This window comes from Bufo gargarizans, chromosome 1 (genome assembly GCF_014858855.1).
Source record: "Bufo gargarizans isolate SCDJY-AF-19 chromosome 1, ASM1485885v1, whole genome shotgun sequence".
Taxonomy (NCBI): Eukaryota; Metazoa; Chordata; class Amphibia; order Anura; family Bufonidae; genus Bufo; species Bufo gargarizans.
Genome location: NC_058080.1, coordinates 400,017,398 through 400,041,775, shown reverse-complemented (window position 1 = coordinate 400,041,775; position 24,378 = coordinate 400,017,398). Strand labels below are relative to the sequence as shown.

General features: G+C 42.5%; 1 protein-coding gene across 1 annotated transcript; it reads right to left on the bottom strand.

Moving 5' to 3' along the window:
• Nucleotides 1-1,805: 1,805 nt before the first annotated feature.
• On the bottom strand, nucleotides 1,806-22,379 carry LOC122931847 (thymic stromal cotransporter protein-like). The gene is made up of 5 exons (XM_044285899.1): nucleotides 22,273-22,379; nucleotides 12,765-13,813; nucleotides 10,660-10,743; nucleotides 9,389-9,545; nucleotides 1,806-2,754 (listed from the first exon to the last, which is right to left on the bottom strand). The coding sequence occupies exons 2-5, from the start codon at nucleotides 13,786-13,788 to the stop codon at nucleotides 2,685-2,687; spliced, it is 1,335 nt and encodes a 444-aa protein (XP_044141834.1). The 5' UTR covers nucleotides 13,789-13,813; nucleotides 22,273-22,379; the 3' UTR covers nucleotides 1,806-2,684.
• Nucleotides 22,380-24,378: the final 1,999 nt, after the last annotated feature.

Below are 24,378 nucleotides of genomic sequence, written 5' to 3'. Positions count from 1 at the left end.
GGATCATCTGATTAGAAAAAGACCGTCTTGGCTCAATTAATTTCTATGAGACAGTACTCTTCTTGTTTCTAAAGGCTTTAAACCAAATCAACTGTCTAATGTCCCACTCGCAGCTTTTAGTACAGATTAATAAAAAAGAAATAAATAAAATCAAACCAACTGTCTAAAGCCCCACTCATGGCTTTTACTGCAGATTAAACAATGCAATAATCCCTCCACAGGTTATTATTCATCCGGTAAGTGCCCAAGATCCCATTCGGAGTGGCCAGACATCTACTACTCTCTTTATGTAACACCCTATTAACTAAGTGTATTTATTTGACCCACCACTGCCACCATGTGTTCTAATGTAAATTCAAAGATTCGAAAATAAAATAGGCTTACACATGAAAAATGAATAAGAACATTTACTAAGTGTGGTAAATACATAAAATATAAAACAAACAAACAACTCACATACATAGTAAAATACAATCACTCAGAGCTATGGTCACTGGGTAGGCTCCTTTCAGCTATCTGGGAGGTGCAGTCACATAGCTGACACTCTTTTTGAGTAGAAGTGCACAGACCCATAGCCAACACTCAGTCATTGTGGAATACAATAGAGGGAATCTTCTGACATCCCTCCTTATGGATGTTTCAAAGGAGCTTAAGCCTTTGTTTTAGATATATGCAAGTTTATACCTTTTAAACCCCTCCTCTTAAGGGATGTTTCTGAGATAATTATGTCTCTGGGATAATTGTTCATGAATATGGACTATCCCTAACTCACTGCCTTACAAGGAATATCATTAAAACGATACAACAGCATTGGAATGCTAATAAGTAAAGGTAAAATTATAATTAAAGGACAAGAACCAATGCGAATAACAAAAAAAATACCCTGTATTCTGTGGTGTTATATAGGACTGCAGGTAACATCTGTTACATTATCTGTACTCCTAGAGTCATCACTGTTTTATCTGTGGTGTTACATAGGAGTGCATTATGTGTTTGTTGTGGTGTTAGCCATCTTAACCCGGTCACCATGTCAGATGAAGTGACCATTTTATGGCGCTTTGTGGGAATGTCCTGCCTGCAGCACTGTACATGTACGGAGGATATCGGGAAGTGATTAAGAGGAGAAAAGCACTTTTTTTAAAGAAGATCTGTCACCACTTTTGTAGGAAAAAATTCAGTAAAACCTGTAAGTTATACATTTATATCTCTGCTTTTTCTAATTCCTATGAAGAGCTATCGGTACAGGGAGGAGGTATCAGTGATTGACAGATATCTCTTTATGCACAATGCTATTGTTAAAGGGGTTGTCCAGGTTCAGAGCTGAACCCGGACATCCCTCCATTTTCACCCAGGCAGCCCCCCTCACATGAGCATCGGAGCAGTTCATGCTCCGATGCTCTCCTTTGCCCTGCGCTAAATTGCACAGGGCAAAGGCATTTTTCTGAGTTCCAGTGACGTACCGGGCTCTCTATGGGGCTGACAGGAACCCCGGTGACGTCACCGGCACTGATGGGCGGGATTTGGCTCTGCCCTAGCCAGTAAAACGGCTAGGGCAGAGCTAAAGCCCGCCCCTCAGAGCCGGTGACGTCACCGAACACACTGCTGGGCGGGAGTTACCGCCCGGCAGTGTGTTATTGAAAACACAAGAGCCTGTGCCCTGCGCGATCTAGCGCAGGGCACTGGAGCGCATCGGAGCATGAGATGCTCCGATGCTAGGCTCAGGGGGGCTGCCGGGGTGAAAATAAGGGTATGTCCGGGTTCAGCTCTGAACCTGGACAACCCCTTTAAAGATGCCCTCAATTGGGGCTGCTTATGTTTGCTCTAGTACTCCAGATTAATAGTAACCCGAGGGTTTTACGTGCACAGAAGAAAATAACTGTGACACACACATTGGGGTCAAAGCAAATTCTCATTTATTACAGGAAGTACAGCAGTTTATATAGACATCAGAGAGGCATTCCCCCTGAGGCTCGTGGCATTGTTACATTGGCCGAAATAGGAAAATAGGAAAAGATATAACACTTGGCATCTGCCGAGTGTGCATTGCTTTACTAACTCTGGTTTGTGAACTATGTAAATATCTAACTATAGGGGCCATCTTGTAATGGCGTCTTCACTAACAGCAGAAAAGCATATATGATGTAGCAAGGAGGCATGTTCTCTTGGGTAAGATGGAACCTCCGTGCTTTGGTGGGGATAAGGTGTTTTCTGAGAGCTGGAGTATATGGGAGCTTTCTTAGCTGATTCAAAGAATCTTTATCACTATCAATCACTGATAACCCCTCCCTCTTATACAAATAGGTACTCATAGGAGGTGGAAAAAGCAAAGATATAAATGTATAAATTAAAATTTTACTAAATATTTCCATTTGTGGTAACAGGTCTTCTTTAAATCAGATAGTTAAACATTTTATAAAACATAACAACCAAGACAACACCAACATCACCTTACACCCACCCCACATATTGTTTTTATTTCTTAATGACATGGTAGAGGGGAAATGAAAAAGAAAAATAGCCAAGAATTCTAAAAAAATAGATTTCAATGAATATTGCGTTTTAAAAATACCCCATTCCAAGTGTCCCTTTAATGTCTAGTTGATGACCGTATGCCTCTTGTTGTGCATAGTCTTTAGGCTGTTGTTCTGCACGATGATAAAATGTTTCGGCATTCATCAGAAACCCTATTGTGGGTCTGACACCGCTACAATATTCTGTTGAACTCTTCTTGACCATTCATAGTAGGCCACAATACTGGAAAAGTGAGACAAAAAGAATAACAATTCCTTACAATTTTCAGGATCTCTGCTTGTAATCATTAAACTGGACTCTTCATTGGTTACATGTAAGGCTAGTTTCACATCTGTATTGGAGGCTCCATTATAAATTCTATTCCAGATAAAATAGCACATTATGCATTATGCTACATTCACATCTGCATCGGAAGCTCCATTTGGGTTTTCCGTCACAGAGTCTTTCTAAAATAGCAGAGAGAAAAGACTTGCATGCAGGACTTATTTCTCTGCTAAGAAAACTCTCCAGAATTGAAAATTAACAGATTCCATTATAGTACTTCCTTTACTTGAGTTCTTCGGCTGCTATAACGGAGCAGAAGAGTGGAAATAATATAATATAAATGTGAAATTAGCCTTAAAGAGTAACTAAACTTTTATAATAATTAATAAATTATAAACAAGAGCTGACATGCAGTTCTCTTAGCTTGGAGGAGCAGGTAGAAGCAGGAGCCCACTCTGCTCAGCTATTCCTGGCATAGTACATGGGTACAGGGTACCCATGTATTATGCCAGGAGTTAGTAATCATCTGGGGGGTGTAGGGGCAGTATCGCGATTGATGCATTCCAGTGAATTCACAGACAGACAGCAGGTATTTTTGTTGAAATTATGACAGCAGGAATTTCTGTTGAAATTATTACATTTGGTATTATTTGAAAACTATTTTCTGTTTGGAGATGTTTTTTATTTACAGAGACGTGGGACCATGATGGGCTCGAATGTGGCCCCACACTACGCAAATGCTTTTATGTTATCATTTGAAGAAACCTATGTATGTGACAATTTACATTATCGGGAGAATGCCCTACTATTGAAGAGATACATAGATGATGTTTTTTGCGTGTGGCGGGGCCACTCGAGTCCCTCGTGGCCTTCTTCGGAAAGTATGTGCTGGATTCACGTATAGCCTTTACACACAAATTTAATTTTTTCAATAAACAGTTTGACCAAATTGTTCGCAAACACTGGCCACTACTACATAAATCATACCCGCAGATAATGGAATTCAAAAATCCCCCACTGATTTGTAACAAACGGAATACAAGTTACTGTGACCAGCTAGTCCATGCCGATACAGGCACCATGAAAGTGACTCCTCGTCAGAGGACAATAGGTAGCTAGAGAAACGGTACCTTTTCTTGTTTGCATTGTGCGCAGTGCTTGCATATAATTAAGGGAGAATTTTTTCATCATCCACGCACACAGGTAGGGCCTTTAAAATCAAAGGCTTTTTTACCTGCGAATCTACGAATGTGATTTATTTGGTTAAATGTCCTTGTGGCTTGTGCTATACTGGTGAAACCATACAACCAGTGAGAGATCGGATTTGCAAGCATACGTCCAATATACGCACTGGCACCTTATTACTACCTTTGCCAGCCCACTTTCACAATTCCCATCACTCCATCTCCCAGCTCAGGTTTCAAGTGCTGGAGCAAGTCAAAAGACAGAGAAGAGGTGGTGATATTAAAATCCAATTACTGCGTAGAGAAGCTTATTGGATTCACACCCTGGGAACATTACATCCCAGATTATTGAATAGCGAATATGAGATTGCCCATTTGACATAAGGTTATATTTTCTAGATTACTGTGATATTTACTTTATTTATTTTACAGACAGCAAATCTGCGATGATTCACTGCATGTTAGCGATATCTATATTTGTGCATTTGTAATTTTGTATCTTGTGGTAAATATGTTAGTCATGTTTATCTATTTGGCTTGGTTCGTTTTTTTGACGGTTTGGTTCATTTTTTTTTACGTCTGGTTGAAATATCGAGAGTCCTGCCCGATTGTGGGCGTCTGACGTCATCGCACATGGGAGGGAAGTTGTATTTAATATTGTAAATTAGTTTATAATGCTAGCTGATGAAGGCTGGATGGGCCGAAACGCGTCCTTATACTTGTACATTTATCCTGAATAAAGAGCATACAATTTGAACAGAATGAGCGTCCGCTGGGAATCTGTCACATAGTAATCATCCGGGGGCACGGGCAGGAGCAGCAATGTGCACTCCTGCCCGTACTCACTGCGTTGCTGCCCATTCATACAATATGTACTCCGTACTGAGCTGTCAGCAGTGTACGGAGATCTGAGTTTTAAGTGCACACTTGATTTAACTTTAATTACCCTTTAATGTAAAATTTCCTCATAATTCACGGTAACATATTTTACTGGCAGGAGACATGTGCATCTGCAGACCTAACAGGGGTATTCATAAAAAAAAAACATTTCCCTTGTGCCTGGGGACATCCTCAGGCTCCTATAAAAACAGCACTATATGTGGTTAGCACATAGAAGTAATGACACATAATGCCCAATGCCAGATTTAAAATCTATTTAAATGGCACACAGTATCATAATATTCAATAGAGCAGCATGTGGTATCATTTACAGCGATGTGCCCAAGCATTAGTTATGCACCAGAGCCTTGGCTTAAATTGCTTTTCCAACACAAAACAAAAAAATGGGATGGCCGTCAAATGGTTCAGTAAAATAAACTAGATCAGGGATCTGCAACCTTCGACACTCCAGCTGTTGTGAAACTACAATTCCCAGCATGCGCCATTCATTTCTATGAGAGTTCTTAGAAGAGCAGAGCAAATATGCATGCTGGGAGTTGTAGTTTCACAACAGCTGGTGTGCCAGAGGTTGCCTACCCCTGAACTAGATTATACTAACCTTGCTGATCCCCTGCCACTGCATTTCTGAATGTGCTGAGTCCCTACTGTGCTCCACTTCCTGCTGATGTCTCAAATCAGCAGGAAATAGCTGTGAGTGCTGCTCAGTCAATCACTTGGCAGAGGCAGGTCATCATTGAAGCAGTGATTGAGTGGCATTGACAGACATTTCCTGTGGTCAAGACAGGAGCAGGAAGTAGAGTGCAGCGGGACCCAGTCACCATCGGAAAAGCAGCAGCAGGTGATCGGTGTCGTCAGTATAACAACATTTCATTTTTTTACATTTTTATGTTTTTGTACTGGAAAACCCAATCAAGCCAAGGCTTTGGTGTATAACCAATGCTTCGACTTCTCAGCTATCAATGATATGTAGTGCACTGGAGCAAGGGTACTTGAATGTTTGTGGACATTTTGCTCCTATTGCTACTATGCAAATCCTGCAACTCCCTAGTTTACTGCACTTTGAAGTATAAACTTTCACTAGGATTTATGCTGTTCTGTACACTTATTCTGTTGTATATTGTTGAACTGCATTTTATACATTTACTGTAATATATTGCACTGCACTGTGGAAAGGGTAATACATGGTCAGCTAATACTAAGAGACTTTGGGACTTTCTACCTATGCAATTATAGATTTCTAGATTTCTATAGTTACTATAAGGGAACATGTAAAGCTTAGGCTACTAGCGGCAGGACGGATCCGTCAGGCTGTTCACCCTGTCGGATCCGCCCTGCCGCTATTTTGCCGTGCCGCCGGACTGCCGCTCCGTCCCCTCTGACTATTATAGGGAAGGGGTGGAGCTACGGCAGTGCACAGCGAGAGGCAACCAGACTAAAAAGTCGGATATGCAGTACTTATAGTCAATGGGGACGGAGCGGCAGTCCAGCGACGTGGCGAAATAGCGGCAGGACGGATCCGACAGGGTGAACAGCCTGTCGGATCCGTCCTGCCGCTAGTGTGAAAGTAGCCTAAGTTTTGTAGGGAAAAACAGACACTGTGACCTTTTGACTGTCTGATTAAGCTCTGTCTAGACTGTTGATTATGTCTGAAAACTGCTTAGGCCTCTTTCACACTTGCGTTGTCCGGATCCGTCGTGTACTCCATTTGCCGGAATTACACACCGGATCCGGAAAAACGCAAGTGAACTGAAAGCATTTGAAGACGGATCCGTCTTCAAAATGCGTTCAGTGTTACTATGGCAGCCAGGACGCTATTAACGTCCTGGTTGCCATAAAAGTAGTGGGGAGCGGGGGAGCAGTATACTTACCGTCCGTGCGGCTCCCGGGGCGCTCCAGAATGACGTCAGAGCGCCCCATGCGCATGGATGACGTGTCCATGCAATCACGTCATCCATGCGCGTGGGGCGCCCTGTCGTCAATCTGGAGCGCCCTGGGAGCCGCACGGACGGTAAGTATACTGCTCCCCACTACACTTTACCATGGCTGCCAGGACTTTAGCGTCCTGGCAGCCATGGTAACCATTCAGAAAAAGCTAAACGTCGGATCTGGCAATGCGCTGAAACGACGTTTAGCTTAAGGACGGATCCGGATTAATGCCTTTCAATGGGCATTAATTCCGGATCCGGCCTTGCGGCAAGTGTTCAGGATTTTTGGCCGGAGCAAAAAGCGCAGCATGCTGGGGTATTTTCTCCGGCCAAAAAACGTTCCGGTCCTGAACTGAAGACATCCTGATGCATGCTGAACGGATTTCTCTCCATTCAGAATGCATTGGGATAATCCTGATCAGGATTCTTCCGGCATAGAGCCCCGACGACGGAACTCTATGCCGGAACCAAAGAACGCAAGTGTGAAAGAGCCCTAAGTCGTCCCCATTGACTTGTATTGAGTCTATGTCAGGCTTAAATTGCAGCATTGTTTCTTTTAGGCTGTGCTTCTTCCCTCCACTACTCCCACTAGAAGGTTTTAGCTCAGTTAGAAACTGTCACGGCTGAGGATGGGGAAAACCCTCAGCCGTGCGATGCCGGAAGATGGTCGCTGCTCGACAAGGACAACTGGATTAGGGAGCAGGTCACCTCCTATTGTGTCCCTAACCTGACCCTAACTCCTAGCTGCATGGGCCGACCTTTAAGGTAGGAGGACCCATGCTCAGGAACCTCGGATCCCTAACTCACCCTCCGACCGGTCCCTGGACTAGGAGTCAGGGTAAGACGGCCTGTTCCTTCTGGATACGGAGGAACAGGAGTCTCACTGGCCAAGCTGCAGGGAAAAGGGGAACACCAACAGACTTACGGATATGGCAGGTGAACAGTACTAGTTCCACCTACCTGCCACAGCCTTGCTGACTGGATCCCTGTGCTGGCAAGCTGATGTCCACACAACCTGAGATGAACCCAGCAACCACACATCCACGCACAGGAACCCAGATCCATAAGCTGCAATAAAGAAGCATAAAGACAAACATCTTCCAAACACCAAACAACATTATTTTTTGCTTTGACCAGAAGGATGGCCCCCACTGGCAGTTGGTAAGTAACCAGGAGGATGTCTCCAGCCAGCATAGCTGAAGCACCCTCTCTGGCTACTGCCTACAACTGAGGCTTTATAGGGCCAAGAGGCCACACCCAACGGTCAGACACACCCCGTGACTCACACACACAGAAAGGGAGTTAACCCTTCCAATACCACAGAAGGGAAAACACAACTAAAAGGGGAAGTGTCCAAACCAAGCACACACTGGGAAGGGAGTTAACCCTTCCAGCACCAGGGAAGGGAAAACACAACTTAAAGGGGAAGTGTCCAAACAACGAACACACTGTGGCTGTTGCCGCAGGCAACGACATGGGTGACACTCATGTCCTGGGAGTCAGCCCGAAGGCCGGGACACTGCCACCACATGTACACACAACGACCAAACGTTGCCACGGGCAACCACAGTGAGGGGAAGATGTAAGTGCACACCACACATAACACAGAGTGCACACAGACATACGAAAGTGCATACAAACACGCACACAACTCCAAGGGAACCGCACACATAGCTGTTGTCCGCGGCATCCGCACTTGAGGCCAACAACAAAATGCCTCCAGCTGCGGTTGACACAACAACCCAAAAACCGCGGGCAACTGTATACGGCTCCCAAGGAGTCACGGCCATAAACATGGTCGTGACAGAAACAGTATAAGGGCTCATGCACATGAGCGTATTTGCTTTCCATGTCCGTTCCGTTTTTTGCGGACCGTATGTGGAGACATTCATTTCAATGGGTCCACAAAAAAACTGAAGTTACTCCGTGTGCATTCTTTTTCTGTATGTCCGTTACGCTAAAAAATAGAACATGTCCTATTATTGTCCACATTACGGACAAGGATAGTACTGTTCTATTAGGGGCCAGTTGTTCAGTTCCGGAAGATACAGAATGCACACGGATGTCATCCATATTATTAGCTGATCCGTACATATGGTCGTGTGCATGAGCCCTACTTCTCTGAACATATGGTCGTGTGCATAACCCCTACTTCTCTGAACATATGGACCATTACTTAGTAGGAGAGACTCTACAGACCACACTAGTGACCAGAAGAAGACACTGAGACAGGGATACTCTGCCACACACCCTGGGTCACCAGCCCTTTGACCAGGGACAGGAATAGTGGAACCGAGTAGGTAGTTATTCAGATATTTCTAGAAGGATTTACAATAGACTGAAGACAGTTCTTCTAAAGAAGCTAAATTTATTTTATTTTTTATCTGGAATACAAGTACTATAGAAGACATGTGAAAAGTGCAGGCAGGTTCTCTTTATAGCTATGACACAAAACTATATTGTATGCCTATTTCTGTTATAGTCACAAATACAATCTAACAAGTACAATTGAGTGTATACCCTTACAAAGTAGGTATAATTGCGGTATACAGAGTTATGTATGATTGTATGACATCTACATACCTAATTGGAATAATGCTGATGAATGCCAAGGCACCAAACAGGATGAAACAGAATCCGCTGAACCAATCTAAGGTGGCTTGATAAAGCTTGTTGAATCCTGCAGATGAACTCACTGCTACAATTTCTATCGCCAACTGTAGTACAGCAAATACTTTGCCTACAAAAACATATTAGAAGATCTAATGGGCTGTTTATATCACGTTTTTAGTCCACTATGTTTTTCCATCCTGCAGAGTGCAGCACACACACCAAAAAAAAGTACACATTAATGGATTTTATACATGCTTTTTATACAATGGAACCCTATGTTAACGGAAGCCACTGTATGACATCTGTCTGAGGAATCCGTTTAATCTTTCGAAAAGTTTATTTCAGTAATTCAAGTCAAAAAGTAAAACTCATATTCTATAAATTCTTTACACACAGAGTGATCTAGAGTGTGGGAAAAATGGCAGTACATCTTATAGCGTAAATGCTAATGACCGCTGCCATTATGGAAGCATTAGTATGCAGGGGGCACAGGGAGCAGGACACCACTGAGTTGGCTGTACTCACCCTATCTGGTCTTCTTCCGTTCCCCGCTCTGCACTGTGTCCTGACTGTGCACAGCATCAAGAAGACCAGGCAGTGGTGAGCCCTGGATCTGCAGGCTAGGTAAGTTTATTTTTTTTAATGTCTGATGTCTGATGGGGGGTCTGATCTGAGGTCTGATGGGGGTCTGATCTGAGGCTGTTAGAGCTTATCAAACAGTATCAACTATGCAGCACATCTCAGCTAGAAGTTTTAAGCAAATTTCCCTGTTTCTTCTTTTAGATAATAGTGAATAAAAGTTAAGTTTTACACTGTAAAAAAAAAAAAGAGGCAAATATAAAGAAATGGTGATCTACAGTGCTCAACCATTGACACTGGGGACCTCCCACCTGATAATTCATCGCTACTAGCTGCCAAAACAAAAGTACTGATACCTGCAAAACGGAGCAAGCTAATATAGAAAAAAAAACCAGGAAGATATGGTTGCAACAGTGTACAGGGAGCCGGGAGGTATACTTCTGTGGGACATGACTGTCCTCAAATTTTAGTGTAAACTATAATCTCTGTGAACAGCTCTGCATAATAAAAGGGAAAGTGCTAAATACAAATAATACAATATCCAAAGGGAAAACAAAATCATTGTAGAGTGCACCATGGGTCCAGACATACTGTCAGTATCTGCTCGATTGTAACCATCAGTTTCTTATTTTTAGTTTATGTTTAGAATTGTGACATCTTACCATATGAGGATCCTTGAATATGCTTAGATATAACTGATCTGATGGTTGGTGTTGGGATTAAAGAAAAAATCATCACCACTCGAGCTGAAAAATATGTTTAAAATAAAGGTATACAAAAAGTATTTCAGAAGGAAAGTGCAGGCTATAATGTGTCAACATGCATTAAGTTTTTCCGTTATCCTCTATCCACGGAATAGCGAATAACTAACTGATCGTGGGGGTCTAACTACTAAGACCCCCATGATCCAGCGAACAGGGGTACGATTACCCTCATCTGATGAAGGGTCCGGTCGGGCATGCGTCCTGACACTCCTTGTCTATGGGACTGCCAGAGGTAGCTAAGTACAGAGCATTATATTACAGCATTGCATTAAAAGCTATTCAAACTATATTTACTGTAGATAAAAGGGATCATATACAGTTGCAAGAAAAAGTATGTGAACCCTTTGTAATGATATGGATTTCTGCACAAATTGGTCATAAAATGTGATCTGATCTTCATCTGAGTCACAACAATAGACAATCACAGTCTGCTTAAACTAATAACACACAAAGAATTCAATGTTACCATGTTTTTATTGAACACACCTTGTAAACATTCACAGTGAAGGTGGAAAAAGTATGTGAACCCTTTGATTTAATAACTGGTTGAATCTCCTTTGGCAGCAATAACTTCAACCAGGAGTAATTCTTGACCATTCCTCTTTACAGAACTGTTTCAGTTCAGCAATATTCTTGGGATGTCTGGTATGAATCGCTTTCTTGAGGTCATGCCACAGCATCTCAATCGGGTTGAGGTCAGGACTCTGACTGGGCCACTCCAGAAGGCGTATTTTCTTCTGTTTAAGCCATTCAGTTGTTGATTTACTTCTATGCTTTGGGTTGTTGTCCTGTTGCAACACCCATCATCTGTTAAGCTTCAGCTGGTGGACAGATGGCCTTAAGTTCTCCTGCAAAATGTCTTGATAAACTTGGGAATTAATTTTTCCTTAGATGATAGCAATCCGTCCAGGCCCTGATGTAGCAAAGCAGCCCCAAGCCATGATGCCCCCAACACCATACTTCACAGTTGGGATGAGGTTTTTATGTTGGTGTGCGTGTGCTGTGCCTCTTTTTCTCCACACATAGTGTTGTGTATTTCTTCCAAACAACTCAACTTTGGTTTCATCTGTCCACAGAATATTTTGTCAATACTGCTGTGGAACATCCAGGTGCTCTTGTGCAAACTGTAAACGTGCAGCAATGTTTTTGTTTTACGTATCGTAGATTCGCTAACAGGGATGTTAGCATATGCCAGAGACTTTTGTAAGTCTTTAAATGACACTTTAGGATTTTTCTTCACCTCATTGAGCAGTCTGTGCTGTGCTCTTGCAGTCATCTTTACAGGACGGCCACTCCTAGGGAGAGTAGCAGCAGTGCTGAACTTTCTCCATTTATAGAAAATTTGTCTTACCGTGGACTGATGAACACCAAGGCTTTTGGAGATACTTTTATAACCCTTTCCAGCTTTATGCAAGTCAACAATTCTTAATCAAAGGTCTTCTGAGAGCTCTTTTGTGCAAGGCATCATTCACATCAGACAATGCTTTGTGTGAAAAGCAAACTCAGAACTGGTGTGTGTTTTTTCTAGGGCAGGGCAGCTGTAACCAACACTCCAATCTCATCTCATTGATTGGACTTCAGTTGGCTAACACCTCAATCCAATTAGCTCTTGAAGATGTCATTAGTCTGCACTGTGAATATTTACATGGTGAGTTCAATAAAAACATGGTAACATTTAATTCTTTGTGTGTTATTAGTTTAAGCAGACTGTGATTGTCTATTGTTGTGACTTAGATGAAGATCAGATCACATTTTATGACCAATTTGTGCAGAAATCCATAACATTCCAAAGGGTTCACATACTTTTTCTTGCAACTGTATACATGTAAAGGGTTGTCTATTGGCATGTACAGTAAGTAAAGTCTTTCTAGAAAAATGCTAAATATCAGGTTAAATTTGATCAGTACCAGTTTGAGTATTCCCATGCAGGTCATCATATTAATATGGTTTATGAGTGAACAGCTACATATTATTATTCTACTGATTCAGTAATATATACTTACCAATATAATACATATAGGTTGAGCGCACAAAGCCCATTATCAGGAGTCCAGAACTAAATGAAAGGATTCCAATAGCAATCATTCCCAGATCACCTGTAAATCGGGAGAAAATAAAAACCCCTAGAAAGCTGGTGATGTAGGTCATGTAGAATGCAGCATTGCCGTAGCCAACATCTACTGGACCCCAATTCAGAGGCTTCTTTAGTACAAACACATTGGCTACGTCATCAGTTGCTGTAAAAGCCACATTAAACAGGATAGTACTGACAAACATTGAAGTAAGGATAAGATTGGATGTCGATTCAATAGCTGAATCTTTAATTTCATTCCCTTGTATTGTATTTCTAGATTCTTTTAAAAGTCTGGTGGACTCTGTATTATCATGTTCTTCTGGGGTTCTCAGAATAAAAATGCAGTATATAACACAAAGTGCATAGCAACCCATGCTACAAATCATAAGGATAGTTCCCTGATGGCTTGTTATATGTAAGATAACAAATAAATGTCCTGAAGCCAAGCTGCCTACAAATCCTGCCAGTCCGTACACCAGTTCAATGTGAATAAGTTGTAGAGATCGTCTCGTTTCAGAAGAGCATAAGGAAGTCCAAGCTGCCACACCAGCCCAATAAGTTGTGAACCAACCAGTTAAACCATTCAGTGCTGCGGAGCCAAACATCACTTCCACTGGCCAATCCCAGATGATGATAAACAGTAAAAACATTCTTGATATGAGGTATCCAAGTAATGGCACGCATATTGTGACCTTCCTGCTGGTCTTGTCTCCAATTTTTGCTATGATATAGGCAGACAGAAGAGGCGTTAATCCCATGATGACATTATAAATAATGTAGAAGTTTGAAATGGCCTTCTGTAACATGTCATCGTTACTAGAGTTGGAAGGAGATTCTTGGCTGTTAATTGATTTGTTATAATGATTCCTTACCACCATAAGCAGTGCAGTGTCATAGAATGAGCTGGCAATCTGAGCTCCTGCAACTACTGGAACAATGGACATCCTATTCATCTCTGCAGTCTTGGCTGTTTGTGTCCTTGAAGAAAACACATATTGTAAATCAATGTTATTCATTGCATAATGGAACATTGTCTACTATCTGTACTCCCCAAATCTCCAAGATTGGCTAAAAATCTGTGCTGGTCGTCTGTTGGAAACACCAGTGCACAACTTGTTAGATTTCTGCAGTGGAAATTCTGATGATTTTGTTGCAGGTATGCAACAGATTTCACTTTATGCATTGCGCTATAGTTATCCCAACCCACCTCTTCAATCTATCATTAACCACTGGCATCTTCCTTTTGAATGTGAGACCATCCCACCCATACTCAGGAAGCCTTTCCTGGACCCATCCTCCAGCATGTCACTACTTCCATCTGAAGTAGAGGAACAATCCGACTTGCATCCCAATTACTCCACTTAAACCACCATAACCAAAGTTCCCAATGATCTGCTAGCTGCCAAAGCTAAATTTCATTACTGTGCACTTCTTGACCTATCCTCTGCTTTTGAAACAGTCGACCACTCCTGTTGCAAACCCGCTCATCCTTCAGCATCAGAGACCTGGTCCTCTCCTGAATCTCTTCATACATCATCAACAGAACCTTCAGCGTTTCCTATCCATACACCACCTCCTCATCACACCCCTCTCTGTTAGTGTCCCTCAAGGATTTTCTCCATTTATACATTCCGCCTGGAACAGCTCACACAGTACCATGGCTTCCAATAACACCTCTATGCTGATGACACTTATATCTACCTCTCTGGCCCAGCCCATTCTATCCAGAATCCCATCATGTCTATCATTTATATCTTCATTATTCACCTGCCGCTTCTTAAATCTCAATTATGGAGAAAACAGAATTCATTATCTTTCCACCATGTCACTCAGCTACCCACACTCCCTACTAGACCTATCCATTACAGTGAACAACATTATGCTTTTTCCAGTCTCACACGTCCGCTGTCTGGGGATAACATTTAATTCTGCCATGTCCTTTAAGACACATACAAACCCTTACCACACTTTTGTGCCACCTTATGAGTAGATGAGAGGGAGGGTGACAGAGAGGAGGCTGAGGAAAGTGAGGTAGCTAGCTGGGTAACAGTTAGAAAGCGGGGTAGAGGGAAGAGTGCCAGGGAGGCTAGCCCTGATCTGACACACCCCAACAAGTTTGCACGTTTGGCAGATGAGGGGGATGTCAGTCCAGGGATGGCACTGCCGCAGCCAGACACTTCCTCTGCCAGTCAGGGGAATGTCAGCTCCAGTAAGCAGGGGACCAGGAGAGCAGGGCAGGCCAGACAGGTGCTGGTAGTGGGAGACTCCATTATTAGGGGAACAGATAGGGAAATCTGTCACAAAGACCGTGATCGCCGAACAGTGTGCTGTCTTCCTGGTGCTACAGTTCGACACATCGCGGATGGGGTTGACAGATTACTGGGAGGGGCTGGAGAAGATCCAGCGGTCATGGTCCATATCGGAACCAATGACAAAGTTAGAGGTAGGTGGAGAGAGTCCTTAAAAATGATTTCAGGGATTTAGGTGAAAAGCTTAGGGCAAGGACCTCAAAGGTAGTATTTTCCGAAATACTACCTGTACCACGAGCCACACAAGAAAGGTAGTGCGAGATTAGGGAGATTAACAAGTGGCTCAAGAACTGGTGTAGGAAAGAGGGGTTTGGGTTCCTGGAGAACTGGGCCGACTTCTCTATTGGCTACAGGCTCTATCATAGGGATGGGCTGCACCTCAATGGGAAGGGGGCAGCTGTGCTGGGGAGAAAGATGGCTAGAAGGTTGGAGGAGTGTTTAAACTAGGGGGAGGGAAATTACACTATAGGAGGGGAAGATAGTGCAGATAGAGACCGGGGGCAAGGTAGTGGGACTAGGGGAGGAATGGAAGGAGGGACTAGAACAGTTCAGAAGGAATAGGTGTAGGGTAAAAAATATACATAAACCTCTCAAATGTATGTATACTAATGCCAGAAGCCTGACTAATAAAACTGGGAAGCTGGAATTAGTGATGTGTGAGGAGAACTAGGACATAGTGGGAATAACTGAGACATGGCTGGATGATAGCTATGACTGGGCAGTTAATGTACAAGGTTTCAGTCTGTTTAGAAAGGATCGTCAAAACCGGAGAGGGGGAGGGGTTTGCCTTTATGTAAAGTCTTGTCTAAAGCCCACACTCCGTGAAGATATAAGTGAGGGACATGAACATGTGGAGTCACTGTGGGTAGAGATCAGTGGCGTACCTCCAATAGAGGCAGACCACGCAGCTGCTATGGGGCCCCTGGGAGAAGGGGGCCCGCAGTGGAGGATAGGCCCCGCCCACTAATTACACTTGTATGGCTACCTGAGAAAGTAAGAGGTGGAGAAGGACCTTTGGTGATGTCATCAACCATGTGACCAGTGCAGGAAGCCAATGAATAGCAGAGCAGCAGAAATCTAAAGGACCTTTGGTGATGTCATCAACCATGTGACCAGTGCAGGAAGCCAATAAATAGCAGAGCAGCAGAAGTCTAAAGGACCTTTGGTGATGTCATCATCATGTGACCAGTGCAGAGGACTGGTGAAAGACCTGTGGCATATCACTGTGAGGGGGCGGAGCTTCTGTGTGGTGCCTGGAGAAGAGGTTAGTGGTGTTCTGGGATAACCCATAACATCCTAGAAAAGCTGGGAGTTGTAGTTTTGTCGTATTATATGTTTCTCAATGTAATTTAAACGTATGCCCTAGTACAGGCTGGTAATGCTGGGAGTTGTAGTTCCCTCCTCCTATACCCCCTCTTTTAAATGTATACTGATGCCCCATAATAAGTCTGGCCATACTAGGGGTTATAGTTATTTCTTTTTAAAGCTCTTGCCTGGTACAACTAGATGATGTCCTATAATCTGGACATGCTGAGAGTTGTAGTTCTCTTTTCTTAGGCTGGATTCTCATCACAGTTTAGTTTTCCGTTTTGCATGCAGGACTTTTTTCTGTTTAAAATAACGGATCTCCGACAGATATGGCATAAACGGATGCCAAATGTGCAGAACTGATGCTTGAAATACAGGATCATTTTTTTTCTTTATTTTTCTGTTCCATCTGACGGATCAGAAGAACTGAAAACTAAATGGTGATATGAACCCGGCCTTATACTCTGTGTAATATCTACTTGTATCTGATCATAACAGCCTGAACATGCTGGAAATTGTAGTTCTCTCCACTTTCACCTCTCCCTGTGTTGCTCCCTAATTTCCAATAATAATCTGGTGATGATGAGACTTGTAGTTCCCTTGTCACTATTATAATGTTCTGCAGCAGCTGAGGTGAGTATTAGGCTTTGTTCACATCTGTGCTGGTGACGTTCGCTGTTCTGCCGTCATAGGAGCAAATCAACGAAAATCACTGCAGTTCCGGATCTGGCACTTCATGGACGACAACACCCGACGGATCCCGCTGACTATGATGAGATCTGTCAGGTTTCCATCTTCCAGGCTATAAAATTGTGTCTAGCATTTATGGCTTGATCCACGAATGAGGACCCAACACAGATGTGAACGAAGCTTTTTATGTTCTAGGTATGCATTAGGAGGTTCTGACAGTTCATAAGGTAAGGGTGGCTATGGTGGCACTGGTATACTATTATGGTGGGCCAGTGGACGGAGTTAGTGGGGCCCCATTAAGATTCTTGCTATAGGGCCCAATGATTTCTATGTACGCCCCTGGTAGAGATACATGGAGCTAAAAACAACAATAAATTACTAATAGGAGTTTACTATAAACCACCTAATATACCAGAGTCCACAGAAAATCTACTACTAAATGAGATTGACAAGGCGGCAAATCATAATGAGGGGGACTTCAACTACCCAGATATAGACTGGGAAACTGAAACTTGTATATCTCATAAAAGAAACAGGTTCTTGGCAATAACCAAAGACAATTACCTCTCCCAACTGGTTCAGGACCCGACTAGAGGGATGGCCATACTGGACTTAGTATTAACCAATAGGCCTGACAGAACAACAGACGTGCAGGTTGGTGGACACCTGGGAATTAGTGACCATAAAGTAATAACCTTCAAATTATCATTCAAAAGAGCGTTTCTACAGGGATAAACAAAAATACCAAGCTTCAAAAAGCTAAATTTAGCCAACTAAGAGAGGCCATAGGCCTAACTAACTGGGACAAGGTCCTCAAAAATAAAAATACAGCTACAAAATGGGATATCTTTAAAAACATCCTAAAATCTCATTGTGAGAGGTACATACCGTATGGGAATAAAAGGTTAAGGAACAAAAAGAAACCAATGTGGATAAACAGAACTGTAAAGAAAGAAATAAATGACAAAAAGAAAGCATATCAATCACTAAAACAGGAGGGTAGCACGGAAGCACTGAAAAACTATAAAGAAAAAAATAGAACATGTAAAAAACAAATAAAAGCGGCCAAACTAGAGACCGAGAGATTAATTGCCAAAGAGAGTAAAACTAACCCTAAAATGTTCTTCAATTATATAAATGTTAAAAAGTATAAATATAAAGGTGTCAGCCCTTTAAAGAGTAATGAGGGGGGAGTCGCAGAGAGCGACGAGGAGAAAGCAAAGCTGTTAAATATTTCTTTCTTCAATGTATTCACTGAGGAAAATAAATTGTCAGATGACATGCAGAATGTAAAAATAAATTCCCCATTAAAAGTGTCCTGTCTGACCCAGGAAGAAGTACATCAGCGACTTAAAAAGATTAAAATAGACAAATTGCCAGGACCGGATGGCATACACCCACATATCCTAAGGGAATTAAGTAATGTCATAGCCAGACCCTTATTTCTGATATTTGCGGACTCTATACTGACAGGGAATGTCCCACAGGATTGGCGCATGGTAAATGTGGTGCCAATATTCAAAAAGGGTCCAAAAACAGAGCCTGGAAACTATAGGCCGGTAAGTTTAACATCTGTTGTGGGTAAACAGTTTGTAGGTTTTCTGAGAGATGCTATCTTAGAGCATCTCAACGGAAATAAGCAAATAACGCCATATCAGCATGGCTTCGTGAGGGATCGGTCATGTCAGACTAATTTAATCAGTTTCTATGAGGAGGTAAGTTCTAGACTTGACAGCGGCGAATCAATGGATGTCGTATATCTGGACTTCTCCAAAGCATTTGACACTGTACCACATAAAAGGTTAGTATATAAAATGAGAATGCTCGGACTGGGAGAAAACGTCTGTAAGTGGGTAAGTAACTGGCTGAGGGATAGAAAACAGAGGGTGGTTATTAATGGTACATACTCAGATTGGGTCACTGTCACTAGTAGGGTACCTCAGGGGTCAGTATTGGACCCTATTCTCTTCAATATATTTATTAATGATCTTGTAGAAGGCTTACATAGTAAAGTATCAATTTTCGCAGATGACACTAAACTGTGTAAAGTAATTTACACTGATGAGGACAGTATACTACTACAGAGCGATCTGGATAGATTGGAGGCTTGGGCAGATAAGTGGCAGATGAGGTTTAACACTGACAAATGTAAAGTTATGCACATGGGAAGGAATAATGCAAGTCACCCGTACATACTAAATTATAAAACACTCAGTAACACTGACATGGAAAAGGATCTAGAAATTTTAATAAACAGCAAACTAAGCTGCAAAAACCAGTGTCAGGCAGCTGCTGCCAAGGCCAATAAGATAATGGGTTGCATCAAAAGGGGCATAGATGCCCATGATGAGAACATAGTCCTACCACTTTACAAATCGCTAGTCAGACCACACATGGAGTACTGTGTACAGTTCTGGGCTCCTGTAAACAATGCAGACATAGCAGAGCTGGAGAGGGTTCAGAGGAGGGTAACTAAAGTAATAACTGGAATGGGGCAACTACAGTATCCTGAAAGATTATCAAAATTAGGGTTATTCACTTTAGAAAAAAGACGACTGAGGGGAGATCTAATTAATATGTATAAATATATCAGGGGTCAGTACAGAGATCTCTCCCATCAGCTATTTATCCCCAGGACGGTGACTGTGACGAGGGGACATCCTCTGCGTCTGGAGGAAAGAAGGTTTGTACACAAATATAGAAGAGGATTCTTTACGGTAAGAGCAGTGAGACTAAGGAACTCTCTGCCTGAGGAGATGGTGAGTTCACTAAAAGAGTTCAAGAGGGGCCTGGATGTATTTCTGGAGCTTAATAATATTACAGGCTATAGCTACTAGAGAGGGGTCGTTGATCCAGGGAGTTAGTCTGATTGCCTGATTGGAGTCGGGAAGGAATTTTTTATTCCCCTAAAGTGGGGAAATTGGCTTCTACCTCACAGGGTTTTTTGCCTTCCTCTGGATCAACTTGCAGGATAACAGGCCGAACTGGATGGACAGATGTCTTTTTTCGGCCTTATGTACTATGTTACTATATTATTATGTTACTATTTCCTCAGAGATTGCAAGCTATCGCAAGCAGGGCCCTCATTCTTATAGTTTGACTAAATTACTGCTATTTGTTTGTACATGTACCCACTTGCTGTAAAGTGCTGTGGAAAACAAATATAAAGATAATTATTAGGGATTCTGGTCTGTGGTCTTTTGTTATTAGGAGTTTGTATTCTTTGGTCCAGTCTGAAATATGAAGTTTTTGTATTATGCATATTTATTTTGGTCTGTTCTACGGTCTTCATATATTTAAGGGATCTGTTATGGGGTCTGTATCTGTTCGTGGATCTGGACTAGAATCTAGAACTATTTTGGGTCTGTATATTTATTATTAGATTTGTTTTTATTATGTTATTTATTTATTATTTGTTATTAATATTTATTTTGAGCTCTGATTTGCAGTCTGTATTTATTGAGGGGTCTATTTTTATACGGGGTCTGTATTTTGTGGTCTAACCTGAGGTATGCATTTATTCTGGGATATTTTGACATCAGTGTTTATAATGGAGTCCTGAAATCTCAGAGCCTGATATGGCTACTCAAACTGCCAATCCATATGACCGGATCATCGCACTTTCAGCTCCTGATGGCAAAGTTGTGAACCAATGATTGGAGTACAAAAGAGCCCTGGAACCTGATGAGGTGTGTAAACCACCAGATACTGGTCATAGACTAACCACCTAAAGGGTTTGTCTCATCTGGGACTTTAATGGCATATCATTCCTGTGGGAGTGCTAAAATAGCTGACCGTGCACACTTGTCTATTTTCAGATGTCCCATAGAAATGAATGGAGAGCACACCGTGCAAGCACGGCCACCTCTCCATTTACCTCTGTGGGACTACTGGAGAGAGCCAAGCCAGCACTGGAAGGCAGTGGCACACTTACCCTGGTTTCACACCTAGGCGTTTCTCAAACGCGCGTTTCTATGCGCGTTTTTGTCGCGCGTTTTTATGCGCGTTTTTTTTTATAGTGAACGCGCGTTTGACGCGCGTTTGGGTGATTGACAGCAGTGTTGTCCAAAGAGTCTATGGCCCAAACGCGCGTCAAACGCGCCAAAAAAAGCTCCTGTACTTGTTTGAGCGTCGGGCGTTTTACAGTGCGATCGTACGCGCTGTAAAACGCCCAGGTGAGAACCATTCCCATAGGGAATCATTGGTTTCTCTGTGTTGAGCGTTTTACAGCGCGTAGGAACGCGCTGTAAAACGCTCAGGTCTGAACTTAGGGTTAGGGTGTCCCATTCTGGAGATAGGTGCAGGTTGCAGAGGTGGGACCCACACCTATCCTACATTGGTGGCATATCCTAGAGACATGCCACCAATGTTTCAAATGAGACAACCCCTTTAAACTTACATAGACCACCAGTGAAGTTTATATTAACCACTTCTCTACCAGTGATCCAGGCACTATCATTTATAATTATTTCAAAGTTTTGGTTGGGAGATATATTCCTTATCTGCCTATAGCACCAAAATAGCTTACCCTGGCCCTGCATGAAGATAAACGTATAGCTAGAAAGGAATACAGTGCTCATCGGTGATTTCTGTTTCAATAGTTTTTTTTATTGGTTTAACATCAATAAAAGATAATAGAGGACAATAAAATGCAGTTCCACCTGCAGGTGGAGGAAATGATGTGTTTGTCTTTACAGCATGAGACAAACAGCCGAATAAGTATTAAGATAATAGTAAAGACACGTTATCAAAATTGCTAACCATTCCTCGAGTATACAGTGTTATACTGTATCTCTTTTATTTTATTTTATCTTATGGGATTTCTATCATCCTTCATTCATCAGTGATTTCTAAACGTTGTTTGACACATCTTTCAAAGTACAGCAAACTGTGCATTATCATTTATCTGCGTGTCTACGTGACGGGTTAGCAGCCTTTGACACGGCAGTTGCTGTGAAGCTACAGGTCCCGGCATGCACAGCTGTTCTTATAGAAGTGAATAGAGGATTCTGGGACTTATAGCTTTAGAACAGCTGGCGTGCTAGACGTTGATCCCTCGTCTACGTGTATACATGACACAGTGATAGAATCATCTATAGCACCTAATCAGTAGGACATGAGAGTACTTACTTCCATCTGCTTAGATGATTGTAGGTAGAGAAGAAACTGCTTCTGTGCAGGTCAGAGATGATCTTTTTATGGTATGGGAAGGCAGCTTGGAGCAGACGGAAACCACACTGTGCTTTCCTACTTCTGGTTTCCTTAAAAAAAAAAAAAAAAGCTGAAGAAAATCCCTCCCCCTTAAGTGATGTGCGCTGATCTTTTTTCCAAGCATTCCCAGAAACTAAGGAGAAAGCAAGTAAGGAGCTAAAATTATGATCAGATGTTCAAATATGAAAATACTTCAGCTCATCTGTGTGCCTTTCTTACCAGGTTACATTCTCAATTCTATTAAGGGCTCATGCCAATGAACGTAAGGGCTCTATGCCCGTACTGCGGAACGCAAATAGCAGTCTGCAATATACAGAAACTGGTCATGTGCATTCCGTGCTGCAGATACGGACCCGTTGACTTGAATGGGTCTGTGATCAGCAACATACGGCAAAAGATAGGGCGTCTTATCTTTTGCGGTGGGGAGGCACGGACCTGAAAGAAAATGGAAGTGCTTCATAGTGTTTCCGTGGGCTTACGATCTGTGCCTCTGTTCCGCAAAAGGCTAGAATACACTATGGGCCAGGTGATCATTAGCTCAGGTCAGAATAATGGAGTGAAAAAGTCCCCCCAAAAAGTCTCAAATGCTAAAACTGCGCACAAATTTGCGACTTTTTTCTGCTCTGCACTATGCTCGCCAGTTTTCTGAAAGAGGGCGTGTTTTCTTATGTAAATGAATCTGTATACGGATTTACTATTGGGACTATTTAAAAAGTCGCAAAAAAATTTCACTCCAGTGAGGACCATGCTTATCTTATGAGACTTTTTAATAGAACATGCGACTTTTTCATAAAAACGTGCGACTTTTTCGTAAAGATGTGCGACTTTTGTAAAGCTGCTTACTGATGGATAAACCACATTTATTACAGTCTTAAAGGGCCGATCATAAATCTGACTTGGCTAAAACTGACTTTAGCCATATGTTAAAGTGGAGTGAGCTGTCAGAGTCGTGATAAATCTGGCCCTGTGTCTTATCTTTGGCCGTATGTTGCTGATCGTGGACCCATTCAAGTCAATGATTCTGCATCCACAGCACAGAGTGCACATGACCAGTGCCTATATTGCAGACTGCAATACAGGCAAAGAGCCCTTAAATTTGTGGGGAAGAGCCCTAACTTTAAAGCAAGTTAAAGGGGTTATCCCATGATTAATGTAAAACAATGAAAATGAGAGATCATGTAGTAAATTATAGTATCTTTATAGGGGCTCAGGCACATGAACGTACAGCATTTTTGGTCTGTATTTGATCCACATTTGTTTGCGGGTCAGATGCAGACCCATTCACTTCAATGTAAAAAAATCAAACATGTCCTATTCTTTTCCGTTTTACAGACAAGGATAGGACTGTTCTATTAGGGTCCCGAACATTCCGTTCCCCAAAATGCTGAATGCACATAGCTGGTATCTGTGTTTTGCATATCCACAATTTATGGACCGCAAAACAGCCGACGGTCGTGTGCATGAGCTCTAACAAAGCTAGAACCAGCCGTGTACCTTACTTGGATTCAGAGATCTCAGCATGTATTGCTCCAATTGTTCCTCTAGATCAGGGATGCCCAGCCTGCAGCCCTCCAGCTGTTGCATAACTACAACTCCCAGCATGTCCGGACAGCGTACAGCTATCAGCCTACAGCAGGGCATAGTGGGAGTTTTATAACAGCTGGAGGGCCGCAGGTTGAGAATCCCTGCTGTAGATTTATTTCAAGCTGGTAACTCAGGGGACGTGAACTTTCTGCTACAACCAAGCAGGGGGCATCTTTGATCAGGGGGCATGTCCTTTCTGCTACTGTTCTCTTCCTATCACAGTTCGGGAGACACGTCCTTTCTGCTGCAGTACTCTCTGTAACTAGTGATGAGCCAAGTTTAAAAAAATTCGATTCAGCTGCTTTGCGGAATTTCACTATAAAATTCGCTTCGTGACAAATTACTTAGTCAAAAAGCACATTTCTTTGTAAGTAGCAGGCTCAATGACGGGGAACGGCGATTGCACTGCACCCCATCATTGAACCCCTCAGACACTGCGTT

Coding starts and splice junctions, on each gene's coding strand:
- LOC122931847 (XM_044285899.1), bottom strand. CDS start 13,788: ATGAATAGGATGTCCATTGTTCCAGTAGTTGCAGGAGCTCAGATTGCC. Junction 10,744..12,764: donor AACCTATATGTATTATATTG/GTAAGTATATAT, acceptor CATATTTTTCAG/CTCGAGTGGTGATGATTTTT. Junction 2,755..9,388: donor ATCAGCATTATTCCAATTAG/GTATGTAGATGT, acceptor TCACTTTTCCAG/TATTGTGGCCTACTATGAAT.